Source organism: Dasypus novemcinctus, chromosome 24, assembly GCF_030445035.2.
Source record: "Dasypus novemcinctus isolate mDasNov1 chromosome 24, mDasNov1.1.hap2, whole genome shotgun sequence".
NCBI classification, from domain to species: Eukaryota; Metazoa; Chordata; class Mammalia; order Cingulata; family Dasypodidae; genus Dasypus; species Dasypus novemcinctus.
This window is the reverse complement of record NC_080696.1, coordinates 66,964,501-66,980,938: the sequence shown is the minus strand read 5'-3', so window position 1 is coordinate 66,980,938 and position 16,438 is coordinate 66,964,501. Positions and strand designations below refer to the sequence as shown.

The 16,438-nt window shown below is 55.3% G+C and overlaps 1 protein-coding gene across 5 annotated transcripts in view; it reads right to left on the bottom strand.

Annotated features, from left to right (window-relative positions):
* Positions 1-16,226, bottom strand: part of RTEL1 (regulator of telomere elongation helicase 1) — a 38,051-nt gene extending 21,825 nt beyond the window's left edge. For 4 of the 5 annotated variants that reach the window (XM_058287316.2, XM_071211810.1, XM_071211811.1 and 1 more), the window contains exons 1-9: positions 16,147-16,226; positions 15,096-15,333; positions 13,880-14,101; positions 13,437-13,579; positions 12,870-12,951; positions 12,526-12,586; positions 9,789-9,864; positions 8,692-8,776; positions 557-622 (exon numbers count right to left, since the gene is read on the bottom strand). In XM_058287316.2, coding sequence (XP_058143299.1) covers positions 557-622; positions 8,692-8,776; positions 9,789-9,864; positions 12,526-12,586; positions 12,870-12,951; positions 13,437-13,579; positions 13,880-14,101; positions 15,096-15,197 — 837 coding nt within the window. In that variant the 5' untranslated portion in view covers positions 15,198-15,333; positions 16,147-16,226. The remainder of the gene's footprint in view (positions 1-556; positions 623-8,691; positions 8,777-9,788; positions 9,865-12,525; positions 12,587-12,869; positions 12,952-13,436; positions 13,580-13,879; positions 14,102-15,095; positions 15,334-16,146) is intronic. The other variant, XM_071211812.1, reaches the window with a different exon arrangement.
* Between the last annotated feature and the right edge of the window lie 212 nt (positions 16,227-16,438).

Genomic DNA, 16,438 nt, shown 5'->3' with positions numbered 1-16,438 from the left:
AGGGCTCAGGCTCAGGGGGGCTCCAGGGAGCAGAGATGGGGGGGCATCTGCCTGACACGGTCTCAGATGGTAAAGGCAGCTGAGAACCAGCCACCCCCCAGATCCCCCCCAAAAGCCTCCAACCCTGGGGGGGCACACTGGTCAGCCACAGACCCCCCTGGCCCAAGACGTGCCCTGTCTGGCCCGCATCAGGGTTTGAGCGACTTTATGCCAGCGGCTAACGTTTTCCCTTCCACCTGGAGCCCTCAGAGATCAGACACCTCTACTTCCCGCCACCATGGCCCCAGGCCACGGGCCCTGCAGCGAGAAGCCGCCGCTCTTACGAGACTCGCCTGCAGGTGCCACTAGATCAAGAGGATGGCGGGAGGCTGTCCGCCAGGGGAAAGCAGGCCGGTGTGGGGCCCTGCTGCCCAGGAGGAGGTTCTCGGCCCGACAGCATAGACAAAGTCAAGGCAGGGCAGAATGGAGGGACGCCAAGGGTCTCAGAAGTGTGGACAAAGTCCTTCCAGAGAGATCTGCACTGGTCTCAGCAAAGCAGACCAGGGGAGGAACTCACCAGGTTGTGCGCTTCGTCGAAGATCACGACCGCCCCCTTGAGGTCGATGTTGTGGGCCCTGCGACTCTGTGGGGGACACACAGCTGTGGGGGCAGCAGGAAGTGGGTCCCGAGAGAGCGAGGCAGGCGGGGCAAGAGGAAGGGATGGGTGGGCCTGAAAACGCCACGTGCACTGACTGCGGGAACCTCTCGCAGGGGTGGTGGAAGCAGGTGGTGGCGAAGGCAACATGGCGCAGCCTTTCGAAACCGCCACGTGCGCCCCCGGGAGCCCGCGGTTGAACCCTGGGCGTCCGTCCTCGTGCAGGCCTGACACATGGCACCATGGTCACGTGCAGAGCCCCTGCCTGAAGCCCTGCGCGGGCCCGTTCTAGACGCCCACCCACCAAGGGCCCAGACCACGGCACGCTGCGCAGCCCCAGAAACAAAGACGGCACACCCAAATGTCAGCCCCGACCTGGCGACACGTCACACTCATCTGGGGAGATGCCCAGGGCTGGGGCCCAGGCAGTGAGCAGTCTTGTTTTATTCAACTTTATTTGAACTTTAATTTCCAAGCAATAAAATGCCCATTTCCAGCACAGAGTTGCTAAGTTCTGACAAACGAACACACGCATGTGTCCGCCCCTGAGGCAGCAGAGCAGGCTCCCCCACTTCTGGCGCACAGCACCCCACCCCCCCCACACTTCTGGCGCACAGCACCCCACCCCCCCGCACTCCTGCCCGTGGCCACCTTCTGTCACTATCTATCCGTCGGACCCTTTCCAGGTCAGGTAAGCGGATGAAACCGCGTCCTCCACGTGTGCAGCTCCTTCCGGTCCCCAGGTGCTATCAGCCGGGCTGCTGCATTTTGTTCATCTGGTCGCTTGGCGAGCACACGTGGGTCGCCCCAGGCTTGGGCTACTGCAAACAAAGCTTCTGGGAGCTCGTCCTCGGACACAGGTCCCCCTACCTGGCGGACACCGAGGCCCAGGATGCTGGGTCGTGCCCCGGAGGGAAGCCCACTCTTTCCAGAGCACCTGCTCCACTTACACGCCCACCCCCAGAACTTCCCAGACGCAGCACAGGCCGGCCAACACTTGCCATCTCCACATCAGGTTTAGCCAGCTCAGCAGGAAGGGACGGCACTGCCAGGGGTCCTGGTTTGCATCGCTGCGGAGGGTCCTGGCGCCGAGGGGCTCCCACATGAGCCGGCCATCTGAGCGTCTTCTTGGAGCGTGTAACTAGCTCTGGTGAGCCGTAAGTGCACGTTACACACTCGTTACACACTAAGGACACACGTACCACAGAAGTCTCATCCCTTTCTGTGCTTGCCTTCTTTTTTTTAAGATTTTTTAATTTATTTCTCTCCCCCTCCCCCCGTTGTCTGTTCTCTGTGTCCATTCGCTGTGTGTTCTTCTGTGTCCACTTATATTCTTGTCAACGGCACTGGGAATCTTCGTCTCTTTTTGTTGTGTCATCTTGCTGCGTCAGTTCTCTGTGTGCGGCGACACTCCTGGGCAGGCTGGACTTTCTTTTGCACTGGGCAACTCTCCTTATGGGACACATTCCTTGCACGTGGGGCTCCCCTATGCGGGGGACACCCCTGCGTGGCACGGCACTCCTTGCGCACATCAGCACTGCTTGTGGGCCAACTCCACACGGGTCAAGGAGGCCCTGGGTTTGAATCCTGGACCTCCCATGTGGTAGGCAGACCTCTATACGTTGAGCCAAATCCACTTCCCTCTGTGCTTGCCTTTTAATTACCTAATTTCCCTAACTCTGCCCGAGCCGACAGCCTAATTCTGAGGCCGCCGCCTTTCTCACTTTCCTGTTCTGAGGCACCTCCAGGACTCACTGCCGGCACCAAGGTCACAAGGGCATCCCCCAAGTTTTCTTCTATTTCTTTTTTCAGTTTTCCTCCTGTTTCTTTATTTTGCAAACTATGCTAAAATTTCATTTTAATGAAAATTTCATTTCATTAAAAACAATAGGGAAAAAAAGACATCAACTTACTTTATCATTTGAGCAAAATATCCCAAGCGACAGAAACTGAGAGAAAATAAGAAGTGGAATAAATGTGGGTAGAATTTGTTTTCTGAAAGGAAATGGCATGCATGATAAATAATTATAGGAGGGTGGGGAGTGGGGTATATGGGAACCTCTTCTATTTTTTAATGTAACATTTTGTGTGATATATGTATCTTTTAAAACAAAAGAATAAAAAATAATTATAAACAAGGAATATTTCAGTTAGATTTATGATCATCTTTACTGGTTTTTTAAGCTAATTCTCTGACATATCTACCGAAACAAATATTGAAACTTTTTTCCCTAAAGGATATTTTCCTTATTTATATAACAGAAACATCTGGGGAAGGAGACCTAGCAATATTGGTTTTAAAATGTATCCTGGGGAAGTGGACGTGGTCCACTGATAGTGTCCATCTACCATATGGAGGGCCCGGGGTTCAAACCCCAGGCCTTCTGACCCATGGGGTGAGCTGGCCCATGCACAGTGCTGCCACGCACAAGGAGTGCCCTGCCACACTGGGGCGCCCCCACACAGGGGTGCCCACACGCAAGGAGTACGCCCTGCAAGGAGAGCCGCCCCACGTGAAAAAAGTGCAGCCTGCCCAGGAGTGGCATCACACACACAGAGAGCTGACGCAGGAAGATGACGCAACAAAAGAGACACAGTTTCCCAGTGCCACCTGACAATGCAAGCAGACACAGAAGAACACACAGAGAATGGACGCAGAAAGCAGTCAATGGGGGGGGGGGGGAGAAATAAATAAAGGTCCTGTGTTCAGTCCCCGGCCCTGGTATCTAAAAAAAAAAAAATATCCTGCAGATATCCTGCTGAAATGTGGTACTGTGGCGGAAAACTAAGATAGCATTAGCTGAATGGGACTAAAACAACAAACAAAAATGTAATAAACTTTTCTGGAAAGCCCCAGATTTCCTGGTGAATCACAGCTACATTTTTCTGTTTTTGAAATTACACTTGCCTCTTTCTTTTGCAAGACCAGAACTGCCTTTGTGGCAGCAGAAGGCATGGCCTCAAGAGGTACCACTGCCTGTCCTGACTGTGACAGCCACAGCGAGCCCACCGATTAATGTCTGGGCTCAACACTGACGTTCAGACTAAAGACAGAAGGATCGTACTTCAGGAAAAAGTAACCCAATATCATGATTTTAGATTATCATGATCAAAAGAAAGCCATAAATCTCCTTAGAGAATAAAAATATTTTGTTTGATGGGATTCTCTTGAGTAGAAGGGAGAAAAAGGGGAAGAATCTATTTTATCCAGGTACATTATATTTTTTAATCATTTTTTTCTTTTCTTTTCTGTACTGAACCCAGGACCTCCCGTGTGGGAGCCAGGTATTCAACTGCTTGAGCCACACCCACTCCCCCAGGTATATTCATTTTAAAAACATCCTACTAAAAACTTTCAAGCAACATTCTTAGGCAAAATGAACTCTGTGTAAGCTGCTCTCTCTTAACCAAGACTGTTACTATTATTTTCCAGTCCATGTGAAGATGGAGAAATTAATTTCCGAACTGGGTGAGGGTAGCTTGTACAGCGAAGTCCACAGCTGCTGCTCTGACATCACTGTGGATCTCTGCAGATACCTGAATCCTTCGTAAGACTTTCCAAATTTCCTTGTACTCCAAAAGAGATCCAAAGTGCTGCTTCTCCAGAGCTCCTCTATGAGCCTTGGGAGAACTGTAATCAGAATGAGGAATTCTTCCAACTATCTCCTTCCCACCACTAGGGAAGCCGGCTTGAGTAAGGGCTGACACCTATGTATAAATCATAACTATGAATTCCCAGCACATAGTAGGTAGTCAATAATTGGTAACTACTAATATTGTTCATTGGAAAACCACTGAATTCTGAAAAAAAATAAAGACATGCTTACACAAGCTTATTAAAACGAGGATGAGCATGAGAGGTGGGAGAATGCTGAGTGGTGTCGGGGAGAATCGCTGTCTTTGCCACAGCCTCGACTTCCCACGCAGCACCAAGGCTCGAGCTGAAAACCACGCCCTTGAGACGCCAGGCGCCACCCCGCGCAGCCTGGGGCCGGGAACCAACAGTTCAGAAGCGCTGGTGAAGGTGAAGCTGCGATTTGAAGCAGGAACTTGACAAGCACTTTTCAGAACTGAAGCATTTTCCCTCAAAGCCTCTATCAATAACGTTCAAATTTCCTGGTATCGTCCATATTCTTTTTATACTGGACCTCGCATATGGGAAGCCGGTGCTCAACCACTGAGCCACATTGGCTCCCCTGAGCTGGTTTTTTTCATTTGTTTGCTTGTTTTTGTTTTCGTTGTTGTTTTTAGGAGGCACCAGGGACTAAACCTGGGACCTCCCATGTGGGAAGCAGGCGCTCAACTGCTTGAGCCACATCCACTCCCCCATATTCTTTTGAAAACCAACTTTTTAACTTTTTATTTTTAAATAACATCAAACTTATAGGACAATTGCAAAAGTAACACCGAGAGTCAAAACTCAAATTTTATCTTTCCCTTTGTTGGTTATGTAAGTATCTTAAACCTAAGGTGGATGGACAGACCACATCCTAGCACCAAGTGAAGGTGCCCACCTGCCCTGCAACTGCAACGCCGGTGACTCAGGATTGGTCAGGAAGACAATCCTGCCCCATGTCCGGAGTGCACAGAAGCTGTGCTTCCTGGGGAGACCCAAGTCTTGTTTTCCCTACAGGACTGGGTCCAGCTGTGTATCTTTAGATGGACAATATGATAATTTTTCTTGAGTTATTCTTTGTATTTCTCATCACTGTCTTGCCCTCTTTATATTTCTACTCTATTAATAAACTATAGATTTAACAGGTTTTACCTACCCTTCCCACCCCCCTAAAATGACCTAGGGGAAAAATTAGCAAGACATATAACTTTCATTTATATAGTTAGGTAATCGAGGCAATGTTATTTTTGGTAAGACTGAAATCAGTTTTCCTATTTGTACAGATTCCAGGAGGGTTTTATTAAATGGTATTCCAACTGAAATTCTTTGGGGACCTTTCACTGCATTTTAGGAGTAAAATGTTTTCCATTCTCCATGAGTATGTTACACAAAATTGTCAAGGGTCTTTCACTGCCTGTTTCAACTTGGGCTGCTGAGAGCCCACCCCGGTTCGTGGCTATGGTGTGGAAGGTGACTCTTGGCATAGGAAAGAGCACAGGATCCACTCAGTGGGCTCTGAGTTCCCATCCTATAACAAAACACATCCTCAAGATCCCTCTTATTATAGGAGCCAACACTGTACTTCATTTCGAGTAAATGGTTACACACATAGGGATCCCTGATGGGGAATGGATGCGGCTCAAGCAATTGGGAGGCTGCGGCCCACAGGCGAGGTCCCAGGTTTGGTTCCTGGTGTCTCCTGCAGACAAGCAGACAGACGAGGGAGCCATCTGGGGGAGGGGGATAAAAATAAAAAATATAAATAAAATAAGATAAAATAAAATAATAAAATAAAAAACCCACCCACCAGTTTTTGATGGAAGCGCTCCCATGGTGCACCACATTTCTCGCCGACCATCTTCACGTCTTCCCACCCATACAGTCAGGATCATGCACCTCGTGCAGCGACGCGGTGCGCTCCACGGAGGCCTCCTGCGTGTCCCCGGCATCCTAGCTGAAGTCTGGGACCCTCTGCTTCCTGCTGGTTCAAGTCCCAGTCATACTCTTCAAACTGCTCCTCTTCGGTCTCATCCGCTTTCCCAGGCTCTGAAGGACCTCTCGGCTGCCTAGGGATTTTCAGAGTACTCACGATTGATTTCATCACTGAAGTGAAAGTTGCATCTTCTTGAAACTCCCTCAGCAGAGCCCCTAAAGAGAGTCCCTTAGACAAGAGCAGCCACAGGTCGGCCTCTTCAGGAGTTTTGCAGTTTTACTTTTTACAGTGTGCAGTGAGGGCTGAGGTTCCTTTTTCCCAAAACAATGTCCAGCTACTCCAGCACCGTTTTTTGGCAGGGGACTGGCAATGCCCATTGAAGCACCGTGTGTGCGCCCTGTGGACTAGCAGCCTGGCAGTGGGTGTCCATCCTCGTGAACAGTCCAGGGACATACACGCAAAGACATTCCCTGAAGCTCTGGGCATGACACCAAAAGCTCTGGAACTTTCCTTTCCCCACTCAATTACTTCGGGATATTTGTCAAAAACCAACTACCCCAAGCGTGGGGTCCGTTCCTGGGCCCCTCCCTGTCCATCCCTAAGCCAGCGCTGTACTACCTGGGTTACGGGGCGGCACAGGGAGGTCTGACACCAGGGAGCACACGATGCCAACTCTGTTCTTCCTCACAACTGTCTTACTTTTTCCATTCTAGAGCTTCTGCATCTCCACACCAGTCTTAGAATCAGCCCATCGCCTGCGATGTGGTGGCCCTGGGCTGGGGCAGACCTGTCGCTTCCAGCAGCTCTGCGGGCAGCTTGCATGGGCAGCCAGGGTCGGGAGCTCTGGCTTTCGAGAACCACACATGCCTGTCAGCAAGTCCTGTCAGCTCTCCCAGCCCCTTGCAGACCACCCCACTCCATCCGGGCTCTGGGACTGCCCTTTGTCCTCGCTCCTCCCACTGCCCCCGCTCACTCCACTTCAGTCCTGCTGGCCGCCTCACATCCTGGGAGCAGCTGAGTGTTCCTGGACTGGCGCATTTGCACCACCACCTCCTGCCTGGAACAGCCCCCCTCTGAGGCCCTCTTTCCCTCCGGCCTGCTGGTGGGCACCCCTCAGAGACCCCACCCTGGTCCTTTGCTGGTTCTCCTTCCAGGCCCCGCAACAGTGTGAACTCAAGGGCTATGCACACACTGCCAACCTCCCCAACTAGACCCGAAGCTCCAGGTGAGCTCCAGGTGCCTTTCCCGTGCTTTCTCACAGCTGTATCACCAGCACCTGAAACAGGGCCCCGCCCTCAAGAAAGATTTACTTGCCCTTTTATTGAACCTGTAATTAGCACTATACTCGTTAAATACATGGCCCAGATACTTAAATCTCCAGTCTGTTCATGTGCTGGTTGAGCTCTGAATCTCAGCAGAGTTGCAACACCTCCTCTCCAGTTTACTGGACACACCCAGGACAACTAACAAGGAGATGATAAGGGCCAACAACGATCCCAAAAAACAAAGAGTATCTACAATTGCAAGCAAGACAGTCCCATCCATCTGCTCCATGGGATCCAAGCCCCCTCTCAACTAGAAACAGAGTAGGTACCACCATCCCAAAATCCTCGAGATTGGGGAATGAACAATGGACTAAAGTAGACCTATTATTATTCTATTATAGATTTATTAGTCTTCTAGCAATAGAAGAATTTGTATCATTGACATAAAGGCAGTGGTAACCAGAGGTTCTGAGGGGAGAGAGAGGGAAGAATAGGTATAACCTGGGGGCATTTTGGGGACATTGGAATTGTCCTGCATGACACTGCAACGACAGACACAGGCCATTATACATTTTGTCAAACCTATAAAATTGTGTGGGGCAGAGTGTACACTATAATGGAAACTATAATGTACACTTAGTAGCAATGCTTCAATATGTGCTCATCAATTATAAAAAATGTGCCACACCAATGAAGAATATTGTTAATGTAGGAAGGTATGGGAGGGGGAAGGAGTGGGGTATATGGGAATCTCCCTAAATTTGTGATGTATCATTTATGTAATCTAAAGCGTTAAAAAAAAAATTTAAAAAGAAAGACCTGAGTGAAGGAACAAATGAACAAAGTGACTCAAACAGAAAGAAGTCCACAGTCTATTATTAAATGAAAGTGCAAGTCACCAAAAACATGGAGTGTAAGCCCCTGTGTGTTAACAAAACGAGGGAAGAAAAACTGTTGAGCATGTGAATGCACGTGAAAGCACGCACTTGAGGGCAGCAGAAGGGCCGTGCTGCCGGAACACTGCAGGGCCTTGCTTCGCGGTCATCATCTGCTCACCTCCCTCCTGCCTGTGCCCATGGCCCCGGCTATTCAACTGCCCCTGGCCAGCACCCGAGCCCCTCAGCAGTGGCAGAGACAGGTCCCACCCATGCCTGCTGCAGGGACGCTCGGGCCGCTGCTCTGAGGGCCAAAGCATGCCCCCTGCAGCAGCAGGAATCATCAGCCACACGGGCCAAGCTCTCACCTTGGAGTCTAACAAGTAATTGTACGGCATAAAGATGATGTCTGCTTGCTGCTTCAGGTTCCGAGAAAGGTAATAAGGGCAAACCCTGGGGGGAGGAGGGAGAGAGAGAGATGCTGTCAGCACTGGGACTGTTCAGACCGACATGCAGGTGCCCCACAGGTCGCAGGCCGAGACGGCAGCCCAGGAGGTGGAGACACAGCGCTGTGGCTCCACGCTGTGTGGCCGACCTGCCCTCCCATCCTCGGGTAGAGCACACAGAGTGTGGGGGCCTCCAAGGGGGAGCTAGCAGGCTGGGGACAGACGGCACGTCCACTGCAGACCCACTCATAATTTATAATTCTTGCATTCTCAACCATGGAACCTATCACTCATTCTAAAATCTCAAAAAACAACAACAATAACAAAAAAAACCACCAGTCTTTTTTCTGGATAGACTAATGAGATAATCAAGGGAGGAAAAAACAACTATATAAGGGACTAGAAAAAGCAAAGAATTCTTTCCCTCACAGCAAGACTCCTCCTTATCGTGACTCAAATCCCCCAAAGCTTCAGAGGACCCACCGAAGCACTGTCCTGAAGAGGCGAGCAACACAGAAGCTCCCCATCTGGCAGAGCGGGAGCCCAGCCAGGCCCCGGGCCCTGGCTACTCACCCTCTCTGCACCCCACGGCCCTACTAGGACAGGACAGGTGTGGCTGCCAGAGGCAGGCCGGGGGTGGGCGGGAGCACAGGCTGGAAACGCCCCTCCAGAAGCCACACAGGAAACTACCCATGACACACCAGGTGAGAAACGTGCTCTGCTGAGAGCAGAACACTGCACACGTGTCCACGTGCAGACGGGGTGCAGGACCCGCCCCAATGACCAGAGGGCGTCGGGGAGGGGCTGAGCACCAGGGAGGACAGAACCCGTTCTCCACTCTACGCACCTCAGGACTGCTCTGTTTTCTACAGAGTGGCCGTTACCATGACATTTTTAAAAAGGGAAGAAGAAGCCACCTAAGCCTCAGCATGTCCAGGACAGCATCTGGCCCTGGGCTGAGCGCAGCCACACCAGGGATGGCCACCCAGCAGTGGGTCTCTGGGCACAGGGGGTCTTACTTGTGTTTGCCCCCACTCTTGACCAGGTCCTCGATGTCCAGAATGGGGGTGACCAGCTCCTGCTCCAGACTCTTCTCTGGGGACAATGGAAGAGATAAAAAGGGCACTTGAGGGTCCATTCTGGAGGCCCCCAGCCTAAGGGGACGCCCAAGCGGACTGGCTCCTGCACAGCAGCAGTGAGTTCAGCACCCCGAGGCCTTCCCCTGCAGGCCACCCTGGGGGCCCAGGCCTGGCTGAGCCAGCACGTCACAGGAGCCGTCCCAGGCGCCCTCCTCAGCCCCAGAAGCGCTGGTGCAGGCCTGAGCGTCAGGGATGCACAGAAGGCAGCATCCTGCCAGGCCCACGGGCCCTCCCTGCCACCCTGAGGCCATCCTGCAACAAGACAGGAGCCCCCACGCCAGCTGAACTCTGGTGGTGACCTGCATACCCTGCCTGCTTTGGGAGGCCCTGCCAAGGGGCCCTCCTGCCACTCACTCTCACTCTGCCCCCCAGCTAAAGCCAGCCCCAGATTCTTCCATCCAAGCTCAGCCCACCCACAGCAGCTGCCCAGAGCCACCTGCCAGGACCAGCTGTCTGGGAGGCGACCCAAGCATAGCAGACGCTTTGCAGCCCCGTTAGGGGTCTTAATGGGAAGGGCAGAGAGGCAGGCAGGAGGCTGGGAGCAGGCTGGAGCCAAAGGGAGGCAGAAGCTGTGGAGGGGGCAGCGGGAACCTGAGGTGGGCCTGCTGGGAGGAGTTGCCCGCGGATTGGAAGCCACAGGGAGCAGAAGGCCGCAGCGCCTGCCTCCCTCAAAGCCGGGGCAGGACCAGGCTGTGAGGGCAGACCCCACAGGCCCACAGAATCCGCCAGGGAGGGGCCAGCAGGGCCTGGCTGTGGGATCTTAGGGCGCCCTGACCCCTGCCCCATGGCTGCTTCCAGCCAGCGCCAGTCCTGCGCCGGGCCCTCTCACAGGCAGGGCTGAGGCCAAGACCAGAGCACACACTCCAAGGCCCTTGGCTCCAGCCCCAGCAGCTCAGAGCGGAAACGCCCCCAATGGCCGGGAGGGGGTTGTGCAGCCACTCAGCAGCGCCATGGCAACAGACGCAGCCAATCCCCATGCTCTGCAGCAGCGCCAGCGAGCTCAGCTCACCACCCCTTCCTGGGCAGAGAGCAGGGAGGAGAGGCAGCACGGAGGGGCTGGCAGCAAGAACGGGCCACCTGGGAACCCCACAAGGGCCAAGGGGTCTGAACAGGGGTAGCAAGCAGGCGGTCGGGAGGATCCCCTGTCCTCAGACCCACACCCCCGGGTCCTAACTTACTCAGCCCCCCTCAGGAGCCAGGCAGGGATTTCTCCTCACGTTCTCACACACCCCTCCCCTGCTGTGTGGGCCCCCTGCCCACTCCAACGAGGGCTGGGCTTGGCAGCTGCTGGAGAGGGTAGCCTGGCCCACACGTGGGAGCCAGGCTGGGGACGCTGCTCGGACACAGGGACTCACAGCTGGACCTGCGAGCCCCGCTCCCTGGAGATAGACTGACAGTGAGCGCCAGAGTGAGTGGGTGGGCTGGAGGCACCCATGGAGGCCAGGGGAGAGGCGGACGGAGGCCCCAGATGTCGACTGGGTGGTGGACCTTCCCACCCCTGGTGGCCCAGACGGCCTGAGCCTGCAGCTCTCCAGACCACACTCGGGGCCTTCCTGCTGTCTGCAGTCTTGGTCCTAGCCCTGGAGGCGGAGGCACAAACAGAACTCTGACCCCACCTGCGCCCGAGCCCCAGAGCCAGCGCGCCAGTGCTGACGCTTGAGGCCTCAGCTTGCAGCAGGGGGAGGGCTCTGCTGCAGGGAACTGCTCTAAGAGGACTTTGGGGCTGGGAGCAGCCGGGCAGATGGAACAACCTGGAGCCACAGTCCCCGACGCTGGCCTCGCCCCAAGCACCCCAAGGGACTCAGGACAGCCAGCAGCGAGGGGACCCCAGGTCAAGCCAGGCCGAGTAGGCGGCTGTTCCTCAGCCTGTGCTCGCTCCCTGCCATCTATGAAGGAGGGTGCTCCCCACCTCGCACGTGAGCCGTCTGTTGGGCACCCCCGAGCCCACCCCCAGGTTTGATGTTTGCTGGGAGAACTCCCAAGACTCAGTACCGGGCATCCCCACGGCAACGGTTTACCACAGCAGGGGACAGCGCAGACAGCACAGGGACAGGGCGCGTGGGGCATAGTGTGGGAGAGAACAGAAGCCACCAGAGCCGTCTCTCAGGGGAGCCACACAAGTCGTGCTTAGCTCCCCCAGCGGCAAGCTGTGACAACACGTGTCAGGCGTCCATCAGGGACGTGCAGGCCGTGACTAGATGCTGGTCACGCAGGTACCCTCTGCCTGGCATGTCCCAGGTGGAAAGCAGAAACCCCCGTAAACCACACCATGAGTGCAAACTAACTCAACCAGACACAGTGGGCCCTCCTCACCGGGGAATGGCAGGGACAGTTGGATCTATGGCACCAGCCGCGGGCGCCCCAGCAAGCAGGCCTCTCCGTGGAGGGCCCTGGGCCTGCTGCACAAGCATCTTCTACACACACTCCCAAATCGGAAGAGGAGACAGAACGCGCGCATCTGGGCCTCCCCGGCTGAGCCAGACAAGGCCTCGCTAGTGCCACGTGGGTTGAGCGCCAGCAGGTTGTGCCGTCCCTGAGCTCAGCCCAAAGAAGCGCGACCTCCCCACCTCCTGCTGCACAGCAACTGGCAGGAGCAGCTTCCACAAGCCCACCTTACCTTCGACGTTGTTGTAGAAATGGCAGGCACGACTCGCCACCTTCTTGCGGCATAAATGAATCTGCAAGAGACAGGACCCAGATGCCCAGTGAAGCCGGGGCCAAGAGTGGGCAGAGCCTTGGCCAGCCCCAGTGCTGCTGGCCAGGGCAGGACAGCCTATGGGGGCCGACCCGGTCCTCACCCACCGCCTCCCACAGACACGAGGGAAGCCCAGATAGACCCTGCCCTGTGTGCTGGGAGCAGACGAGGGCTCAGGAAGCCCAGGCAGCATTCCACCTGCCAAAACCACTGAGTCTGGACAGGCCCACACAAGAAGACGCCACGGGGCTCCGCAGGAGACCGACCTGCAGGTGGTTACTCTCCTGCCTCTTCACTTCAGGGTGGATACACAGCTGCTCCCGAGAGCCCAGCACACACACCTTGGGCCTGGCGGAAGGGAGAACGACTGAGTGACAAGGGACAGGAGCTGCCTCCAAGGTGGGGGAAAGAGGACAGACGGGACAGGACTTGTGAGTCTCCAGCAGTGACTACGGTCTCCATGCTCGCTCACACAGGAGGGCACGGCAGGACCCCAAGACAAAAGGCAAAGCTTCCCCGCCTCCCTCACGTACACAACTCCAGGAGGCGCCTGCAAGGGCTCAGGGCTCAGGGGCCAAGGCTGACCCCTACCAGCATGCAAGTAGCTCAAATTGTTCAGGTAATGACCTGAACCCAAGGCCAATACATCACAGTAAGCTGCTTCCTCCCACATGACGGATGTTAGAGATGCCCTGACCCTCAGCTGGTCTGTAAATATCAGAGCATTGCTTGCCCTCAGGGGCAGGCCTGTGGCAATTGCTTCAGACACAGCACCACGCTGAGTCCATCCTCCCAAAATCCCTGAGGCGGGTGTGGGTGGGTGCCCGACCCACCGGTAGGAAGTGTTCCGGAGCTCTCCGATGACCTGTGTGAGCTGTGAGTGGGTCCTGGAGGCATAAACGATCTTGGGGATGTCCGCATAGCAAGCTGCCCAGGCACAAAGAGGTACAGCAGGTTGGGGCCCATCAGTGACGTTCTGTGTGTGTGGGCAACACGGGGGCATCTGGCTAACTCGGCCCCAGAGCCAGGACTGTTATCCCAGACACTCGCTCTCCAGAAACAGGTAAGTGGGTGTCTGCTCTGCCCTGGCTCAGCAAAAAGCTCTAACCCCATGTTTACACCTGGGATGGTGAGAAATGATGCGGCACCAACAAACTCTGCATGTGTGGCTCTGCTCGAGCTGCAGAAGCCAGGTGGCCTCGCTGGTCCCTGGCCCGAGCATTCCCCTTTTCACCCCACATGCTGGGCTGGAAGAGGGCCTGGGAAGAAGCGTCACCTGTGGTGTCTCCATCGGCAGTGGAATTCCCCCAAGATGCAAAGGCCGAGTCGAGAAGCAGCTCTCCTTGCCCCCTCTCTGCAATCTTACGGACAGAGATGGCATCTCGGAGGTGCTCCCGCCAGGCCAGCGTGGCGCAGAGGAGGCAGAGCGTCTTCCCCGTGCCCGTGGGGCTCTCCAGAAGGCCATTGGCTTTCTGAGAGGGGACAGAGACGGGGTTACCTGGAGCGAGGGGACGTGAGACCAAAGAGATGGCACGAGCCACACGTGCTGCCCTATGACGAGCCCTGGCACCTGCGGGCAGCTCTGCTCAGAGGTGGAAGCCCCAGGCACTGCAGCAAAGTCATCAGACATTTTCTACTCTTGCTCCCAAACCTAAGTTGATTCAGCCCTCGTCAGCAGTTTGCAGAGCATTATCCAAAATGTGACAGTATTTTTCAGCCCAATATAAATAGTAAGATGACTAATTAGGTGCCAAGTCTCAAAACAGAAAACTGCTCTGTGATTCTGAACTCTGGTGTGTTCACTCGCCTATCTGAAAGGAACCTGAATCTAATGACCTATATACAAGCTCTCAAGTGAGACCACAAGCAGGAAACTTGGGGAGACATGGAAGCAAATTCTGTCAAAGCTTCGCTCCCAGCAGCCACGCACACAGCAGTCAAGATCCCATCGGTCACACCCAAACCCGTCATGGGAGTCACTTGTCCCAGAACCAACCCCCAGGGGCTGGGGGAGTCAAGCCAAGTACAAGAGGCTACCCTGAGAAACTGAGTAGAAAGCAAACCCATCTTCCTTCACCCCCTCATCACTCCTGACATTTAAACACCATCCAAAGAAAGGCCTGAGCTGGCCGCCCGCTGGCTCTTCCTCTAGACCCTCGCAGAGCTGGCTGCTTCCCATCGGGTGCCTCAGCTCAATGCTGTCTCCTCAGAGAACCCCAGAGCCGATCCTATGTACTACCTTATTTTTTGTCTTCACTGCACTTATCACCAGGGAACAGTCCCTTCTTGTTCACTTACTGTCTCTCCTACCCCAACCAGAACATAAGCCTTATTTATAACTGAGTCTCCGGCGTCCAGGACAGGACTTCTCACACAGTAGGACCTAACCGGAACGGGGGGAGGCAGAAGCATGGCAGGCCCTTACTGAGGCTCGGCCTACGCTGGCCCATCCCCCAGGCACAGGAGCCTCAGGGCCCATCCACGGCTTTTACCTTCTGCAGACATTCCAGGACCTTGGCCATGTATTCCTCTTGACATTTATAGGGCTGGAACGGGAAATCCACTGTCACACCATTCAAGGTTATCTTGGGCATACCGGTCTATCCTCAGGAGAGCAGAGGTTGGCTGAAAAGCAGGCTGTTCAGTTGTGTGAGACAAAACACTCCCTGAAAATCTCAGGTAAGCAATGCCAGCACGTCCTGCTGGGATACACGTTCTCCACAGGAATCCCTACAGCACAAACATGGGGAGGGCCACAAGACTTTGTAAACAGCCTTTGTGGGCACCAGGCCACTTCATCAGTCATCCCAGGAAGTGCCTCCCAGGGAGGTCAGAAAGCACGCCTGTCATATCCCGACCCAAGGAGCTCTGGGAGTGAGGATGCTAACTGTGTCAGCCCTGCCCTGCTCTCCAGCGACACACAAGTCCATCCTGCTCTAGGAGAGGTGACCAGGCTCACTGGAATTTACCGAAAAGAACCTACACACTGCATCAGCAATAATTCACGCATTTCCACAAGAGTGCAGGAGGCTGGGGGCAAGCAGCACCCCTCCCCAGCCTGGGCGGGTGGACAGTGCAGGGTGGGGTGTCTGAACCTCCTGCTCCTGCGTCTCCCCTACAGTCTGCTCCCCTGGCTGCGCCGTGGCCATTCCCATCCCCCGCAGGTGGGCACCAGGTGTAGCGAAGAGCACGTATCTTTGCTCTGACCTGGGGTTCAAATCTGGGCACCCTGGACAAGTCGCTCAACTTCTTCTCTAGGCTCGGATTCGTCTGGCAACTGGAAATAACAGACCAGACCCCTAACCCGGAACGGCGGGCCTTTCCTCCAGGGAAGCAGGAAAACTACCGGCCCCCGAAGGCCGCGCGGCCGAGTCGCCCACCCGCGGCCCCGGGGCGGGGCGGGGCCTGCCGGGACCCGGCGTTTCGGAAGCCGACCCCGCCGACAAGTGGCTGGGGCCAGAGAGCCAGTTCCAAGGTGCCCGCGGCTCACGGCTCCCCTGTCCCCGGGGAGCGCCTCCGGGACCGAAAGGCCCAGCTACTCACCGACTCCGGCCCGGCTCGGCACCGCCACCACAACCTCCGCTGTCAGCCACTTCGGACTTGGCGGGAGGAAAAGCGGTCGCGTCACTTCCGCCCCCACTTCCGGTCCTCCGCGAGGTATTCTCGGCGGAAACCGTTCCCCAGGCGAGGGGTCCGTCTGCGCTGCGGCGCTGGCGCCCGCGCCCTGTCCGCTCCTGCCCGCGGGGAAACCCGCGCTCCCACCCGGCTGCTCCCGCGAGGCCACCGCCCACCACGGCCTCCATTCCACCGCCACCACCCCCGAGGCCAAACCACC